The 18,579-nt window shown below is 37.2% G+C and overlaps 1 protein-coding gene and 1 pseudogene across 11 annotated transcripts in view; one reads left to right on the plus strand and one right to left on the minus strand.

Moving 5' to 3' along the window:
- MSH3 (mutS homolog 3) overlaps nt 1-18,579 on the plus strand; it is a 228,349-nt gene that overhangs the window by 96,216 nt on the left and 113,554 nt on the right. For all 11 annotated transcript variants that reach the window (NM_001131571.1, XM_063723860.1, XM_054555021.2 and 8 more), the window contains 2 exon segments: nt 491-600; nt 17,595-17,727. In NM_001131571.1, coding sequence (NP_001125043.1) covers nt 491-600; nt 17,595-17,727 — 243 coding nt within the window.
- On the minus strand, nt 2,309-2,786 carry LOC112133384 (S-phase kinase-associated protein 1-like; annotated as a pseudogene).

Below are 18,579 nucleotides of genomic sequence, written 5' to 3' on the forward strand. Positions count from 1 at the left end.
AAGCAAACTTTTCTAGGGATTTAGTAAAACAAACTAAAATAAAATCCTTCCTGGGTAAATACCTAGAGTGCAGTGCAGGTTCATGTCTGTCTCCAGCACCTTGTTCAGTGTTGTCAAGAGAGCATTGGTTTATAAAATGGTAACTGTGAAATACTAAAGGAAAATTTAAGTCATCTTCACTATGTTGTATTTCCCAAGGCAGGAAAGTATGCAATTATATTTTAAAGATGCTTAGATAAGCGTACATTTCAAAAGAATTTCTGAATAATTTATTCTTAGGTAACCAAAAACTATAAATGATCCCTTTTCTGTGTAAAATGTCAGTACTTCATTCTGTATGTATGTATTCATCTGTCAAACATTAAATGAACACCTGTTATGAGCCACATTGTGCTAGGTATATATGACATTTAGAATTGGGGTATATGAAATAACAGTTTGGCACAAATAATTGTCTAGTTAATAAAACTTGTTTTCTGGTCTCTCTTAGACTGATATGAAAACCAAAGGAAGTTTGCTGTGGGTTTTAGACCACACTAAAACTTCATTTGGGAGACGGAAGTTAAAGAAGTGGGTGACCCAGCCACTCCTTAAATTAAGGTAAAAGGAATTCTTTTTGGGGTGTTTAATCTGAAATTATAAAATTGTGAAGTTAAAGGCATTTTAAAACCAAGGCTACCATTGTTTTTAAGAACACAGTTTTAAATTGGAGAACATTTTATTTTAGAACTGAGCAATAGACTGGCTCTCTAGTATTACAAGAATTTTTTTCCTCATTCTCGTGAATGAGCCTGCCTGCAGATTGGCAGACATAGGCCGTTGTCCCAGGATAGTGAGGAGAGATGCCTTTTGTGGAGGGCTTTGAAGGCTAGACTGAGGAGGGAGTTCATTCAGTGATTCTGAGCATGGGGCTGATATCATCAGAGCTGGGCTTGTGTGCAGGAGGGGACTAAGTGTTAGTAGTGGTGGGGTCAAGTTAGCAAGTTCATGGAGAGGTGCTGAGGACCTGAGCTACAGCAGTAATAGCAAGGAGTCCAAAAGAGGGGTTAGGTGTGAAATGCTTAGAAGAGTAGAGTGAGTAAAGTTGGAGGTCCCTAAGGGAAGGTACTTGAATCCAGTGCCTAACATACAGTGATTTCCAAGGTTGTCTGCACATCGGAATCACCTGGGATGCTTCACAAAATACTCATGCCTGTGTCCAGCCCCCATAGATTGTGATTTAACTGGTCTCCAGCATGACCAGGGAGTTGAGATTTAAATTTTACCCAGATGATTCTGATATGCAGATAAATTTGGAGATTCTGACCTAGAACAGTGCCTGGCACTTAGTAGAAGCCCAGTTAATGTTTATTAAATGAAAACTGTTATTTATTGCACACTGTCTATTTACTGGTGTTTAATACTCAAAATCACCTTCTGAGATAGGTTCTTGAAATGAGGAAACAGATTCAGAGAGCTTCACTAACTTGCTCAGTGTTTCATAGCTGGTAGAGATAAATATAAGATTTAAAACCAGCATTGACTCCAGAGACCTTAGCAGGAACAAGCCATTATCCTGAATAGTTATACTTGTGGCTAGACCACAGTGAATACGGTGTGATGGTGAAAAGAACCGCTATGTGTTGGCTCTGTCAACTGAGTGAGTCACTCCCACTAATCCTCAGTGTTCTCACCTTTGACATGGTAGAACACCTCCTCACAGCATTGCTGTAAGGAATAAAATTTTGAGCTCTTTATCTCACACCACACGGTATGCTAGGAGCTTTATGAGCATTGTCTCTTTTAAACTGCACAGCAGCCTCACTAAGCAGATGCTGTTATTAGCCCCATGTTACTCTGTGATTAATAAATAGTCACTGTTTTCAATAAAGGATTGCAGATGTTAATGTTGGTCATAGGCTTGAAGACACTGTTATGGGTTTTGCTGTTGTTTTCTTCTTTTTCTTTTGCAAGTTGTTTTTTTTACAATGCCAACTTTAAAAGGTCACTAAAGTTAACTGGACAGTAATCTAGGCAGACATCACTTTACAAAAAAGAGGGAAAGCCCAAAATGCCACCTTCTATAGAGAACCCACAGTACAGTTTTATTCAGAGCAAAGAAAAAAGAAACTTGATCATACTATGAGAAACTCAGCCATAGGTTTGGAATCTGTATTCACACCACACATTCACTGAGGACAATATTCTGCTCATACGATTGATTTGCTGCTGCATTTCTCTGCTCTTTGTCTGATATTAACAATTATAAACAGAGCAGGGCAGCTAATATTTGGAACAATCCTTACAGTGTGACGGCATCAAGGACGTTTCACTTCTGTTCACACCGCTGGTTCTCTTGGCGTACCTGGGTTTCCTCTTCTTCAGTAAAGTCATTTTTGATATTGGAAGTCTTGCGAATCTTCTCAGGACTTTTCTCCTTGATCGTATTGGCAACAGTCTTGCGTGTAACATCAAGCAAACCTTTGATGTCTAAGTAGTTTGCAGGCAGAAGAAGTACAAAAAGTATTCCTTGATCAACTTTCAGGAATTGTTGGTCCTAAGGAGAGATCTCCTCTGTTCGTTTTCTTTGTTCACATCATCCTTGGGAGGAGGACGGCCATTTTTGTGGTGGGTACACCACCAAATGACCTTTTGAAAATATTGCTGCATTAACTTTGGTAGAGGAGCTGGGTCATTATCTCCATCGTCCATTCTCATATCTTCCAACATGGTCTTGATAGTCACAGATTGGCAATTTCCACATCAAATATCTCCGCATCAGAACTCAGCACCTTAATTGATGGCATGGTGTTTGAGCTTAAGGAGACCGCTGGCCAGAGGCTCATGAGAGCAGGGCGACGTCAGCAAAGAAGAGGAAGGCAGAGGACAAGGACACTCAAGACATGGTTTGGATGATGATAATTACCAAATCTTTTCAGATTTAGTGGGTCACTCTGATTTCTTTTCTTAGCCATAAAGACCTTAAGACATGGGAAACTGATGAGGTAAAGAAGAAATCCTGAAAATGGAAATGTCTCCTTTAGTTCAGCATTCTAATGAAATAAGCAGACCTTGTAGAGCAGACGCAGACAAGATGGCTTTCTGTGGACAACAGTGTAAGGGATGCAGCAGTGTGGCTGCTGGAAAGGCTGCCTAAACATCTACTACAATTCTTACTGTGTTTTTGCTTACTTGTTACAGCAGAAACAGACTCACTAGCAGACTTTTCCATGTAAATTAAAATTTTTTATTTCCAATGTTAAATTTCCTTTTTTGTGTGTACCCAGGATTAATTTGAGATAAATCTAGTAGACCATGTTGTCTGTTGTTAGGCGCCGAATCATGTATCTCTGGGGATCCTACCTTCCCAGAAAGGCAGAGAGAAAATATGCCAGGCATTCAACACTGATGTTTTCAAGTATGAACTTTTCACTGACCTAACACTGATGTTAGCCAACAACAAACACACGAAACTTTTCTTTGCCCTTTTATTTTAGGTCATGGTTTTTAAACTTTTATCCTCCTAATGTATTAAAATGTATTTCAAAAGAATTCCAGTTTAATTTTAATGGCACTTGCAACGCATTCCAAACAAATACCTGGAAAGAATCTGCTGATTAGTCAGTGGCTCAGCTATATAATTAGTCATGTACCACATGACATTTTGGTCCTTGGGGGATTGCATATACAGAGGTGTTTTCTATGTTTAGAAATGTTTAGACACACAAATACTTACCATTGTGTTATAGTAGCCTACAGTATTTAGTAGAGTAACATGCTGTCCATCCAGGTTTTAGCCTAGGAGCAGTATACTGTATCATATAGCCTAGGTGTGCAGTGGGCTGTACTAGTTTTATGTAACTATATGCTCTGTAATGTCCATGGAATGACAAAATTGCCTAACGATGCATTTTCCAGAATGTATCCCCATCATTAAGTGAGGCATGATGGTGTTGTTGTTTATACTGACATAAGTGCCTTGCTGATCACATCAGTGGTTCATCCAGACAAACATTCTGTCTCTGACGTTGACTGCCAAAGGTTAGTTTAGGGTCTGGTTTTCTTCTACAGTGAGATCGTAGAACAAATAATGGATGATGAGGGGATTTAGCAAAATAATGCAGATCTCCCCAGGTTCTGCAAAGATCCCATTGTTTGTCAGTCATCCATGAATTCTTCTAAATCCCTTAAGCGCCTCTTTGTATTTTTATCTTGTTCTAGCTCTTAAGGACAAACACATAGTTCATAAGTCTAGGACCAGGCATTCAAGTTTCAGAAGACTTTCCACTCCCGTCACCTTTTATTCTATAAAATGGTCTCTTTGGTGCAAAATTTTAATAGTGACTTTTAGAAAGTAAAAATGGTTTTTACTTTATACTTATTGACTGATTCAAAGAGTTCACTTAGATTATTGAGGCTGGATTTTACTGTACTGATATCACATTAGCTTTTATAAATAGGTTATTTTTTCTTATGTGTTCTCACCTATAGTTTTTATCAGTTGTGCTAATTTTAGGCAAGAAGATTCTTCAGTGTAGTTTTTTTTTAAATAAATGAATGTCACATCGGCATGCCATTATTCTTAAGGCCTTTTAAAATTAGATTATATTGAATTCATTTTTTTTGAGGTTCTGTCTTTGGACTTCTTTCAGTTGATATAGTCTTGTCAATTTTTTATTTACACACACACACACACACACATACACACACCCCCACCCATATGTATGTCATTGGTTTTGTCAAAAAGCCTGAAAATGCAAATTCTGCTTATAAATATTGGTAGAGGAGAAAAAAAGAAAACCGTGAGATGAGTCTGTGTTCCAGACTCATCGGTAGGATATATGGGATGAGTCTCTAAAATGGTGAGTTAAGCAAAATAATTAGTTTCCAAGGCAGATTTGTTTATCTTAGAGGTATTCCACTTTCAGTAGCATACTATATATTTTAAAAATAAAAAGAAATTCAGTTTCTTTCATGAGTACCTCTTTCTTCTACCTGTACTTTACATTTTTTAATTAAAAAAATTTGTAAAGTTTTATCTTTAATTGACAAATAATTGTATATATTTGTATTAGTCAGGGTTCTGTAGAGGGAGAGGACTAATAGGATAGATGTATATAAGGAGTATTGACTTACATGATCACAAGGTGAAGTCCCACCATAGGCTGTTTGCAAGCTGAGGGGCAAGGAAGCCAGTCCGAATCCCAAAACCTCAAAAGTAGGGAAGCCAATAGTGCAGCCTTCAGTTTGTCGCCAAAGGGCAGAGAGCCCCTGGCAAACCACTGGTGAAGGTCCAAGAGTCCAAAAGTTGAAGAACTGAGAGTCTGATGTTCAAGGGCAGGAAGCATCCAGCACAGGAGAAAGATGGAGGCCGCAAGACTCAGCCAGTCTAGTCCTTCCACGTTTCTCTGCCTGCTTTTATCCTAGCCACACTGGCAGCTGATTAGATGGTGCCCACCCAGGTTGAGTGTGAGTCTGCCTCTCCTAGTCCACTGACTAAATGTTAATCTCCTTTGGCAATACCCTCACAGATACACCCAGGAACAATACTTTGCATCCTTCCACCCAATCAAGTTGACATTCAGTATTAACCATCACAATATTTATGGGGTACAATGTGATATTTCATTACATATATACATTATAGAATGATCAAATTAAGCTAATTAATATATCTGTCACCTCAAACATTTATCATTTCTTTTGTTGAGAACATTTAAAATCCTCTTTTAGCTATTGTGACACATATACAATGCATTAACTATAGTCACCATACTATGCAATAGATCACCAGAACTTATTCTTGTCTAACCAAAACTTTGCACCAGTTGACCAGCATCTCTATTTTCCCCATCTACCCTCTCCCCTAGCCTCTGATAACTACCAATCTGATCTCTACTTCTATGAGTTTGACTTTATTTGATTTTACATATAAGTGAGATCATATGATATTTCTCTGTGTCTGGCTTATTTCACTTTGCATCATGTCCTCTAGGTTCATCCATATTGTCAAATGACAGAATTTCCTGCTTTTGTTTTTAAGGCTGAATAGTATTCCAGAGTGTGTGTATGTGTGTGTGTGTGTGTGTGTGTATGTGTATGTATCACATTTAAAATATTCATGTATTGGTGGACACTTTGGTTGTTTCCATATCTTGACAATTGTGAATAAGGTGGCAGTGAACATAGGGAGTACAGATATTTCTTCAACATACTGATTTCAATTCCTTTGGATATATACCCAGAAATGGAATTGCTGGATCATATGGTAATTCTATTTTTAGTTTTTTGAGGAACTTCCATACTGTTTTACAAAGTGACTGTACTGATTTATAATACCACCAACAGTGGACAAGGGTTCCTTTTTCTCCACATCTTTACTTATACTTGTTATCTTTCATCTTTTTTAATAATAACTAATCTGAAAGGAGTGAGGTGACCTATTGTGGTTTTAATTTGCATTTCTCTGATTAGAGATGTTGAGCATTGTTTCATTTATCTATTGGCCATTTGTATATCTTCTGGAAATTGTCTATTCAGATCTTTTGTCCATTTTTAAATAGGGTTATTTGTTTTCTTGTTATTGAGTAGTTTGAGTTCCGTGTATATTTGGTATATTAGCCTCTTATCCAGTGTTTGATTTGCAGATATTTTCTCCTAGTCTCTGGGTTGTCTGTTTACTCTGTTCATTGTTTCCTTTGCTGTGCAGGAGATTTTTAGTTTGATGCAATCCCATTCGTCTGTTTTTGCTTTTGTTGTCTATAGTTTGGTTCCTGAGCATCCCAAAGCGTTTTCTCAAGTCTTTGCACTTGTTAGTCTTTGTACTTTGTGGTCTCTCTACGTAGAATATTCTTCTGTTTCTCTTTAATCTTTACAGGGTTAACTGCTTGCACTTGAGGTCTCAGCTTAAGACGTTGTATTAATATCTTCGGAGAGTTTTTATTTGACCTCCTAATCTAAATTATGTTCCTTGTATCACTCATTGATAGCATATAGGGTTTATCATGATTGTTACCTGTGTTTACTTAATATGTATGAGGGGTCCTACATTATCTGTACAAGGGGTCTTCAGAAAGTTCATGGAAAATGCAAATTATGAAAAAACTTTGCATAGATTTCAAAAAATTTTGGCACCAAAATAAACTCATACTAACTTCTTAGAGCATGTCTCAATAGCATGCAGTTTGAGGCATTAACAGGGATAAGCTATCAGTTTGAAAAGAGCTTCTATCAGAACAACATGAATTCTGCTAAAAATTAAAGCAAGAACAAACATCATATTTATGGTGAAGCTTGGGTGGAAGAGTGGTGACATCATTAATGCTTTATGAAAAGTTTCATGAGACCTCAGAATAAACACCACACATCTACAACCATCTGATTTTCGACAAACCCGATACAAACAAGCAATGGGGAAAGGATTCTCTATGTGATAAATTTTGCTGGGAAAACTAGCTAGCTGGAGACTCAAAGTCCAAGATCAAGGAATCCCTCTGAGGCCTATCAGGGAGAATCTGTTCTGGTCCTCTCTCCTACCTGCTGGCACCCTTTGGCGTTCCTTGGCTTGTAGATGTAGCTCCTTGATCTCTGCCTTCATGGTTACATGGTGTGCTTGCTGTATGTATGTCCCTTCACACAGTGTTTTTTAATAAGGACATGGTCATATTGGATTAGGGGTCTGCCTTTACTGCAGAATGACCTCATCTTAATAATTCCATCTACAATAACCTTATTTCCAAATAAGATAACATTTTGAGGTAGAGGGATAAGGACCTCAGCATATCTTTTTGGGGGTACACAATTCAACCCAAAACAAATAGGCCCATTATTTCCAGATTTTTTTCCTTTTGGCACACGTAGACTGATTATACCCATCTCTTTACTAGAAACAAGTGTTTTGATTATTATTTAAATGTTTTGCGCATTTATTCAACGTCTGATGTGAGGTTGTAAATAACCATTGAATTTTGTAAAATTGCCAATCTTGTGCAATTTTGTGTTTGTAGTACAGTTCTCTGAAAAGTTATTCTCTTATCTTTGACAAATACCCTGGACAGTATCTGTCCAGGTGAAGGTATGTATGCAAAGTGTTACATTAATTTTAGAGATGAAAAAGAAACATTTATATATATATTTTAAAATAAAGGAAATGCCTAGGAAGAAAGGAGCAGAGGTCTGAATCTGAGATTCAAAGAAAGAAAAGTAGCCAAGGTGGAATGGGAGAAGAGCTGAGGTCTAAGAGGTAAGGTGTGTTACTCTGGGAACATGTCTTTGTATAGGACAAGCAGAGGACTTAAAGCTCTGAGGGATCAAGGGAGTAGAAAGAAAATGTCAGGCTAGTGAACTAATCTCTAACTGTGCTTTATTTTTTATCTGTATTTTTTTCAGCTATCTTCAGAGATAGTTATTCTATTTTAGAGATAAGAAAAACTAAGTCTCAGTTTTTCCAAGGTCATCCAGCCAAGCACATAGGGGACCTTTTGAAAGCATAGTTTTGGAGTTAATGATACTTCCAGCTTGAGTTCTGATTCCCTTTTGTCACTTTGGAGAAGTTATGAATTTGTATATAACTCAGTTTCTTCACCTGTAAAATGGGAATTAACTACCTACCTCATTGTGGTGGTGTGAGGACCGAATGAGACAGTATATGTAAAAGGATTAGTGTGGTTCCTCATAGCAATTTTTTGGTCAAGAAGATAGCCATGGTCTTTAGAATACCAAAAAATTGGAAGCAGTGTAATTATTAGTAGGGAAAAGGGAAAATAAATTGTCTGGTTATATATTGGAATATTATACAGCAGTTAAAATGAATGATTTAAGTCTGCGTGTATCAACATGGATAAATCTCAAAAAAGCAATGTTATAAAAGAACACATAAATGATATCACTTATTTAAATTTTGTCACACACAATATCCTGTTTAGAGGTTCAAACAGAAGTGGTGTTTTCTTGTCACATAGGCAGTCACGACAATAATAACTTCTGGGAAATGAGAAAAGGGATAGAGATACAGGTAGGCTGGTGTTTTACATGTATTTGCAATATTTAATTTTTAAAAAATTATACAGAAAATACACACACATGAATTTTTTATATTGTACTGCTATTCGACCTTCACTACTATCATAATCAGGTGAAAATGAGACCCATGCACATCTGTCTAGAAAGCCCATGTTGAACTTGAGAGCATCTGTTTTCCAGCACATCTTGCATTAGAAATACAGAAGACAGCTATCAGATGACCAAGGCTTCCAGGGATGGCAGGGGGAAGGCTGGGTGCTTGCACTGTCAGTTTCTAGGATCTGCCCAGGTCATTTCTTTTCCTGAATCTGGTACTTGCCTATGTTTTCTTTTGCCTGTAGCTACTGTCAGGAATGTAGGGAGACTTTGCGAGGATTACTGGTGAGTAGGTAGAGTCTTTTATGGGGGCCTACTCTCAAAATAATATAACCATGAACAATTGAGGAATTTTTTTTGTGGTCCCTTTTATTTATGCTCTAAACTTGACTAGTTCTGGGAATTGAGGAATCTCAATCTCACGTTCTGATTGACTAAGTAAATGCTAATGTGTTCGTTAACACAAAAGGCAATGCATTGGTTAGGGAAGCTAGCTGTTAACACAGAGACCCCAAAAAGTCTAATGGCTCTAATGGTGTGAAAGTTAATTTCTTCTTTTTTTTTCTTTGCATAAACAATCCATGGCCTTTCCAGATTGCGGGGGTGGGGTGAGGCTGTCATCACATAGGCAGTTAGGAACCCCAGAGTCTCTTCAGTGTTAAACATGTAGCTTCCAACGTCATCTTGAGAACTGATATTCAGCCAGTGGAAGGAGAAAGAACAGAGAGGATGTATGTTTATGGCTTTTATGTGAGGCAGGCCTTGCATTGGCACATACTCTTCTGCCTAAATCTGATTATAAGCAGAAGAACGCATTCCGATGGTCACACCTTACTGCACGGGGGGTAGCAAATGTCTGCTTGTTTTTCAAGGAATAGGAAGAAATGTTTAGTGAATACCTAAGCAGTCTGTTGCCAGAGATGGTTTTTGTTGTTTCAATTCCATTGTACATTCTTCTTAGCATTTAAAAAATTATTTGAACTTTTGAACAGGCAATATCTTCACATACTTTAAAAGTTTAAAAATGTGAAAAGTTACACAGTAAAATGTTTGCTTATCATTCCTGCCCCACATCTGCTCAGATCCCACTAGGTAATCATGGTTATTACTTTGTCATGTATACTTCCAGAAACCTTTTGTTTAAAAAAGCAAATATGAATTTTATATATATATATGAATCATATATATATGATTCATATATATATGAATTTTATATATATGTATATATATATATATGAATCACATATATATATATGAAATCTCTTCCTCCCTTATTACATAGATGGAGCCATAATATACCCAGTACTTTGTACTTGGCTGTTTTCCCTTAGTAGTATAAGATAATTATTTTAAATTTTGTATTATTCAGTCTCAATGACAAGGTGGCGTTCCCAGCCTCAGGGAATTTCTAATCTAATCTGGTCAAGGTATAATCTACTAGTAAGGAGGAAGAGATACAAGTAGTGGAAGCTTTTGTACTAAAATCAAATACTTACCTGTTACTCACTCTATAACTCAATACCACATTTAGAGCAAATGAGTAATACCTTTATAAGTCAAATTAGATTTTTAGAAAACTGCTTTAGGAAATTAGGCATGCTAAGATAATTCTTGGCATTTAAATCACATAATTAAGGGAATAGAAAATGGTTTGTGTTAGGAAATAGATCTTTGACTACATTTTTGCATGACTTTCTGATGCACTAAGTACATTTTAGTGGTCAGTGTTCTCTACATTAAATGGCTTTTGTTTTGGTAAACCCATATGTTTGGAGTATTAATGGTTGTATTTCTAATTTGTTACCCTGGCCCAAATGATGAAGTAATAGAATGTTGCATATTTCCTTCCACTTAATATTTAATTTGTGTTAATGAAACCAAATGTCACTTTTAACTCTGGAACTTCTAAAATGAACTACACTGGGAAGCCCTCTGTATTGTTTGTGGTTTCCCATGTTCCATGAGCCACCAACCAAGTGTTCACTTGCAGTGACTCTGGTTTACTCAGCCCCCAGGGATGCATTACTGCTGGGAAATGGGAAGGGAGAGGAGCAGGTGGTGCGTAATTGAGAGCTGTGTTTGGTTGGGACTGACCTGGTGCCCCTTTCCTCTGCCGGGTTGAATGAGAGTTTAAAGGACGAACTGCTGCTGCTAAGAACAAAATGAACCCAAGTGCCTCTTACCCAACTGTTTGTCCCGACTGTCAGTGCATAGGGATTAACTAACATCCAGGAACTTTTGGCTGGCTTCTGCTTTGTTCAACATTCGGACCTTCAGTGAGCTCTAGACCTGCACAAACGACCTGCAGCAAATGGCAGCTTTCATTTGGGCTAAGGAAGAGGAATATTGGAGAGAATGAGGAGAAGGAGATAAATATCTTTCCTTTTTGGCCCTTCCTGCTTTATCTTTCTCCATCTTTATGCCTTTATTAATGAGGATTTTCCAAATATCGCTCTTCAAAAATGCCATAAGAAGACTTCATTTTCTGTGGTTTTAATGTCATAAGATATCTCCTTATGTGAAATAACTAGATATGCTGGATCAAGCATAACAAACATCCCTTTAGGACATTTCTGAGTCTGTATTTAAAACATAAGGGAAAAACTGAGGGAACAGATGGAAAAAGGAACTGGAAATGGAAGTGAATTGACTGCTGCAGCTGCCCTCTGGGCTCCTGCAGATCTTGGTAATCAAAAGGATTGGGGTTCAATTGCCTTGTGGGAGATAGGAGACAGGGTCTTGGGTCCATTTAAGTTAGAGATACCATAGTAACGTGAGACACTCAAAGGACTATGGTCTCAGTAGAGAGGTGACAAATAACGTCTCGACCTATTCTTACCTGAGGAAGACATTTCTAAGAATTCTTAACCACAGGCCCTCCCTCATAGATTTTCAGTTTCAATTTATACTCTGTGTGGTCTGGCAATTTCCAAGCTGTGAAACTTATTTAAAACAGTCTAATGGTACTCACATAAATCACCAAGTTAAAAAAATACAAAATAGAATAAAAAATATGAGCATGGAAAATAAATACTATCAAAAGGGCTCAGATTGATTTAAAAAGGAACCCCAGACAATTCTTTAAGACTGAATGGACTAAAGAACTCATTCATGTAACCAAAAACCATCTCTGCCACAAAAATTGTTGAAATTAAAAAAAGAATGACTTAAATAAGAATGGATCTTATACTCCAAAAAGAAAGAAAGAAAAGAAAACAACAACAACAAAGCAGGATATGGGTTAAACAAGAATAGAGGAAATAACTGAAATGCAAGATAATACCTGAAGAAATTACCTAGAATGCAGCATAGGGTGGCAGTGTCAGGCCTTCAGTGTTTCTTCTCTGGATTTTTGAAACAGCTTTCTAACTGGTATTCCTGACACTGTTCTTATGTGCATCCAAACTATTAGCCGTGGATCCCAGCTCCTGCGGTCACATTTTCAAACCTTCACCCTGCATTTTCCACTAATCTTTTATAGACAATAGCTAATCTTTTACTCAACAGCTACCCCCAGGAAATCCTCCCTGATCCTAAAACTGCATTTGCTCGTTAGATGCTCCTGGCTTGTGTTCCCATCGTACCTAGATCATAACCCAGTTATAATCTTATTACATTGTTATCATTAATGCCTTTTTAAAAGTTTTACTATTCATCACTAGAGTGTAAATTATTTGTAGACTAGCAAAGTTCTGTTAACAATTATAGTCCTAATGTCTACCACTTTGTACAATTAGTACTTTGTAAGCACTCAGTAATTGTTCATTGAACGTAAGAATGAATGGTGTATGTGAAAAGTGAAGCTATATAGGTCTAATGATGCTTAGATCCTAGGAAAGGGCCTATGGTTCATGTTTCTGACAGGAGATTATTTAGGTAGTTCGTTTAGCCATTTCACATGAACAGTGTGTTAATGTCTGAATTTGATTTACTCGTTCTGTGTCGTCTTTAAAGCCAAACTTTTCAGTAAAACGAAACCAAACAAAAAATACACCCCCAGCAGTTTGTATTTCAGCTCCCCACCCCCACCAGATAACTTTTTAAAAACATTTTATATTGGTGGGTACATAGTAGGTCTATATATTAAGGGTATGTGAGATATTGGTTGCAGGCATACAATGTATAGTAATCATATCAGGGTAAATGTGGTATCCATCACCCCAAGCATTTATCATTTCTTTGTGTTAACAGATATTCCCATTGTACTCTTGTAGTTACTTTTAAATGTACAATAAATTGTTGGCTGTAGTCACCCTGTTGCACTCTCAAATACTAGATCTTATTCAATATATCTAACTATACAAAATTATCTTAAGTTTGAACTATAGAGGCATTTTCACAGTAGCAACCAGTAGGTACTGACTCCATCACTGACGATAGCTATAGGTCACACTCTGTGTTTCTGAGTGACAGTCACACACGGTAGATACTCATGTCATCACCTAGTTTATCTTCAAATGTGAAGGACTCCAGTGACACTCACATTTAGTCCTTTCATCTTTGGTAGTAAAGATGAATCTTTGTCATCCCCAGGACCTCATCTTTTTGTTTGTTTGGTATATGGAATGAAATGACTCAGGTGCCTTCTTTCAGTTAATTTAAGTTGTATAGTAAGATCAACCGTAGAATACTATCAGGCATCTTGGAATAATATCTTTATCATCATCCAATTGATGATGCTTCTTCCAGTTTTGTTTCCTGTTGCTGTCACTCCATCTCTCATTAATTGCACTAAGATAATAATTCTCTATTGTGTGGCCTGACATACTGTTTTATTACAATTATTTGGAAGGTCTTGTTACTACTGCACATTAAAGAACAATTCTAAGGTATGTGAATTGTTTAATTTTTAAAAATGTAGTCATTCTTGCTTATTTCCATTGTGATCTTCGTATAGGAGTTGAAGATGGAATTATAGCTAACCGCAGTGATGAGAAATTTGTGGTGAACAGTGTCACATACCCTTTCACTCTCTCCCTGACCATTTAGACCTCCATAATTATTAATAGTTATAGTGTGCTTTCTCAATGCAACCTACTGTCCAGTCTCAGCACAGCGAGTACTTCAGATCATTACTACTTGTCAGGTTTAGCACTCAAGATCCCAGGACTAGCTTTTCTTGTATAATTCCCACTTGTTGTTCACTTTGCACAAAATACCTGTTTACATATCTATGTCCTAAGGTTTGTCCACACATAGTTATTTCTGAGCTCATATTTTGGGTGCTATTTATCCCTCTTCCATGCTGTTCTTTGTGGTGTCTGCTAAACAAAATTTGTAACGATGTGGTAACAGTAAACATTTATGAGTGGCTGTCATGATGTAGCAGGTACTGTGTTAAGTACCTGACATGTATTATTTCATTGAATTTTTGTACTAACACCAAGAGTTAGGGCCCATTGCTCTTCTCATTTTATAGGTGGAGAAACTAGGGCAAGGCTAAATAATTGGTAAATGGCAGAGCCTGGGTTTGAATCAAGGCCACCTGACTTCTGAGCCCAAATTGGTAACCTCTGAGGTAGTCCTTAAAGAAGGTTGGGTTAAAACCAAACTGATTAATAGTGAACATACTGCTTTTGCCTGTGTTGGCACTAGGCTAGAATAAAAACCTTTTCCTTTATGTTTTCCCAGATTCCAAACCAACTTGGCCTAACCTTTCAAGTCTCTAAGAAATTTATAGTTTTATATCTATTAAAAAAATCTTCTGGTAGACTTCATAAATATGACTTAGATTTTTATTAAACTCTTTTGCTCGTATCTTTCTATATCTCAGAAAACCTTTAATTTTTGAGACAGTAGCTATTTGTGTAGGCTGTCTTATACGTTCACAGATGGCATTATTTTATCAGTCCTCAAACCATCTGTAGCATCAACTTAGTCTATTCCAATTGGTGTCATCTTTCATTTATGCAGGAGTGAGTTATTAAAGTAAAACTTTATATTTGTATAACATTTTGGGTAAATGTTAGAGTAAAACATTGGTTTATTTTATCACAACAATCCTTTGCAAAGAAAATTTATTTTTTCCAGCTCATCTTGATTTACTTTATATGTAGTCTTCAGAATGAAATTGAATCGAATAACTGTTTATTGAGCACAAATTGTTGTCCTGAAATGTAGGGATAAGAAATGACACCTGTGTTCACTGAATTTATAGTCTTGTAGGAAAGACAGTGAAGTAGTAAATTCCCATTGAAGAAGAAATACAATTATGATTACCATTATGAGAAGAGAAAAGACGGTAGTATGGGAAATGATAGTAAAAGGATTAAGTCTGGTCTAGTGAATCTAGAAAGGCCTTTCAGAGGAAGAGAGGGTAGGAGTTCGCCAGACGAAGTGTAGCTGATGGGTGGTAGGGAAGAGGAAAATAACCTTCTAGGCAAAGTAAGCAGCAAATGAGAAAGCCTCCATGTCAGAGAGCTTGGAGTAACTAAGTCATTGAAAGATATACAGTCTGACTGGAACTTAGAGTAGGAGGAAGAGAGGGACACTTGGTCTCAGGGGAGACCCGAGAGCTAAACAGGCATCAGTTGTTTTTTAGGACAATTAAAGATTCTGGATTTGAACCTAAGATTAATGGCAAGTCACGGATGAGTTTAAAGCAGAGGTGTGACATGAACAGATTTGGGCTTTAGGAAAGCCACTCAGGCTGCAGTGTGGAGAATGAGTTGGAAAAAGGGACGGAAGTGGGGAGGAAAGTTAGGAGGCTGTTTCAATATGATTTTGACTTAGACTATAGTAGTGGCTGTAGAGGTGGAGAGTGGTGGATGGATTACAGAGTCCACCCTGCTGAGAATGGAAGAGCCAGCCCGTGTGTGTACAAAGCTCTGTCTTGCTCTCCTGCATCGTACTAACAAATGGTCTTTCTGCATGCAAGAGTATGAGCCAGAGAAAAATGGAACAAAAATGAGGCCTGAAGTTAGTGTAGAAGCTCTGTATTATGAAAAGGCATGATCTCACAGGTAGTTAAGGATAATAAAGACAAAAGCACTCACTAAATCGAAAGTCCTCAGTCTGATTGTAATCTAGCCAGGATCCTGATCTAAGATTTGCTTTTCATATCAGTGTGTATGATGTCAACAGAATTTTGAGAGACAGCATGTTTATTCAGTGGCTGATGCCTCCTTTCCCCCAAAACATCAGTTCATTCTTTCATCCACTTGTTTATTTATTCATTCATTCATTTACAAACACTTCAAATCCGTACTGAGGACTTACTACTCACCAGACATGTTTACTTATCTTAGTTTTTAATACTACAGATGGCCATTATACCTAGTGTGGGCCTTTGATGTTTATAGGTACTTCATGGACCACATCTCATTGAGGATACATTTAGTCCATCAGGTTTCCGTTTTAAGTTGAGTCATCACTTAAGGTGTAGCCATTGGTAAAATCCCGCAACCCTGATCTCTATGTATCTGAATGTCATATCCTCTGCACTTTCTATTGCTACTCCCCAATCTCTGGTCAGGGTCAATATGTTTAATTCAATTCATTCAAACAGTTGGTCAGTTCAGCCATCACCACCACCACTAGGTTGTCTTGTTGGTCATTGTTTAACTATTATATTAGCCAAGGTAATGCAAGCTATCAGCAAACAAATTCTCCATCTAAGTGGCTTAAATACATTAGAAGTTTATTTCTTGCTAATATAAGTTCAATTGGTAACAGATCCGGGAATGGTGGATTTTCTGCTCCACTGTGGGCTCAGGCTGATGGAGTTACCATGAGGCTCACAAGCTTGCCTAGCTGGCAAAGGGGATTAGGTGAATGTGAAAGCTTATTCAGGAAGTTTTTATGGGCCAGGGCTAGAGGTGGCTTACATCATTCCCACCCATGCTTCAGAACTCAGGTACATGGCCATACCTAACTACAGGGGAGACTGGGAAATGTAGTCTTTGTGTTTGCTTGGTGAGCCTGTCTTTGTCAAACCCAGCTAGTGAATTTCCTTGTATGATACCTGCTCTTTGATTCAGATAAGAGGCATGGAAGGACCAGATATATTGTTGTAGGACCTTTTCCTTAGTTCAGCTAAAGACAGAGGGGTTGGGGGAGGGTGATCCTCATCACACAGCCATGTAAAATTAGGCCCGCAGACAATTCGAAGGAGGAGAAAAATGGAATTTATTGGGCAAAAAGCAATAAAAAGGGAAACAAGGACTCTCCACCAAGACAGAGCAAGAATCTTACTAGTATGCTTCCTGCCTCACAGACTGTAATCCCAGGTTCCACCCAGGAGGAGGAGGGGCCAAGCTCCTCCCTGCTGCCAAAGGCATGAACTTCTGTGTCTCCACCCCAGTGCACCCTCCTCGCAATGCATACGCCCATTGGAGTTTTGTCAGGGAGCCCTTCCCACCTGACTGTCTCAATATGAAGGAGGAGTTTCCTTTGTGCCTAATAAGTGGCTGTGTCACATTCCTGGGCATTAGAGTGGGAAATGTCTACATTCTGAATTCCTAACATATCTCATTATTGCTATTACTCTTTTTTCACAGGGAAATAAATGCCCGGCTTGATGCTGTATCTGAAGTTCTCCATTCAGAATCTAGTGTGTTTGGTCAGATAGAAAATCATCTACGTAAATTGCCCGATATAGAGAGAGGACTCTGTAGCATTTATCACAAAAAAGTAAGTGTGATAGAAATCTGTTAAAGCTGACAGTGTTCTTCAGCTTGAGGACACTGTATATTAAAAGAAAACTTTTGAGAGCTCTATTATTATTTTATTTTGTAAAATCTTACAAATAGCATGCAAGAGTAGCTGAATCCTCAGAAATTTTAATAGTACAAATTAGAGTTATTCCAATTTTTCCATTGTAGAAAATAAAGTTTTCTCATGTGACTTATCTACAGCAACATAGAGGCCCTTCTATTATAATATGGGGTATTCTCCTGTTTCATCCTGAAAGTACAGACTATTATCAAAATAGGAAATTTATGTAGACTTGTTATTTTAGAAAAAAAACCTTATTTCTTTTGATCTTAGAACAACTTATTATTTCTTAAACTAAGGAAAAATCTGCTAGTATAACATCTGTGGTGGTAATTAGTATGCAAACAAGCTTGGATATTGAAGGTGAGTAAAGGATTATTTTGATTTTTATCACTTAAGCTTTACAGCTTGAGTCATAGCAAAAATGAGTCATTTTCCATGGTTAGGGAAATAATTTAGGTTATCTTCAAAATATGCCTAAAATTAAAAAAATTGTTAATATTTTTAAATGATAAAGAACACTATAAACTCTTTATGGTGTTTTACTTTTTGCAGAAGTCATTCACATACCTTATACTCTTTGTTCCTTATCAAAACTTTATGACATTGAGAAGTTACTATTTTTATTACCTTCTTACTAATAAGAAATTATATCTAATGCTATATATGTGTATGTGTATATATATATATGTATATATATAAAATGCTGCAACCACTTGAATTACCTTGGCTAATATGATGATGCTCAGAGATTTAGTAACTTGCTAG

This window comes from Pongo abelii, chromosome 4 (genome assembly GCF_028885655.2).
Source record: "Pongo abelii isolate AG06213 chromosome 4, NHGRI_mPonAbe1-v2.0_pri, whole genome shotgun sequence".
NCBI classification, from domain to species: domain Eukaryota; kingdom Metazoa; phylum Chordata; class Mammalia; order Primates; family Hominidae; genus Pongo; species Pongo abelii.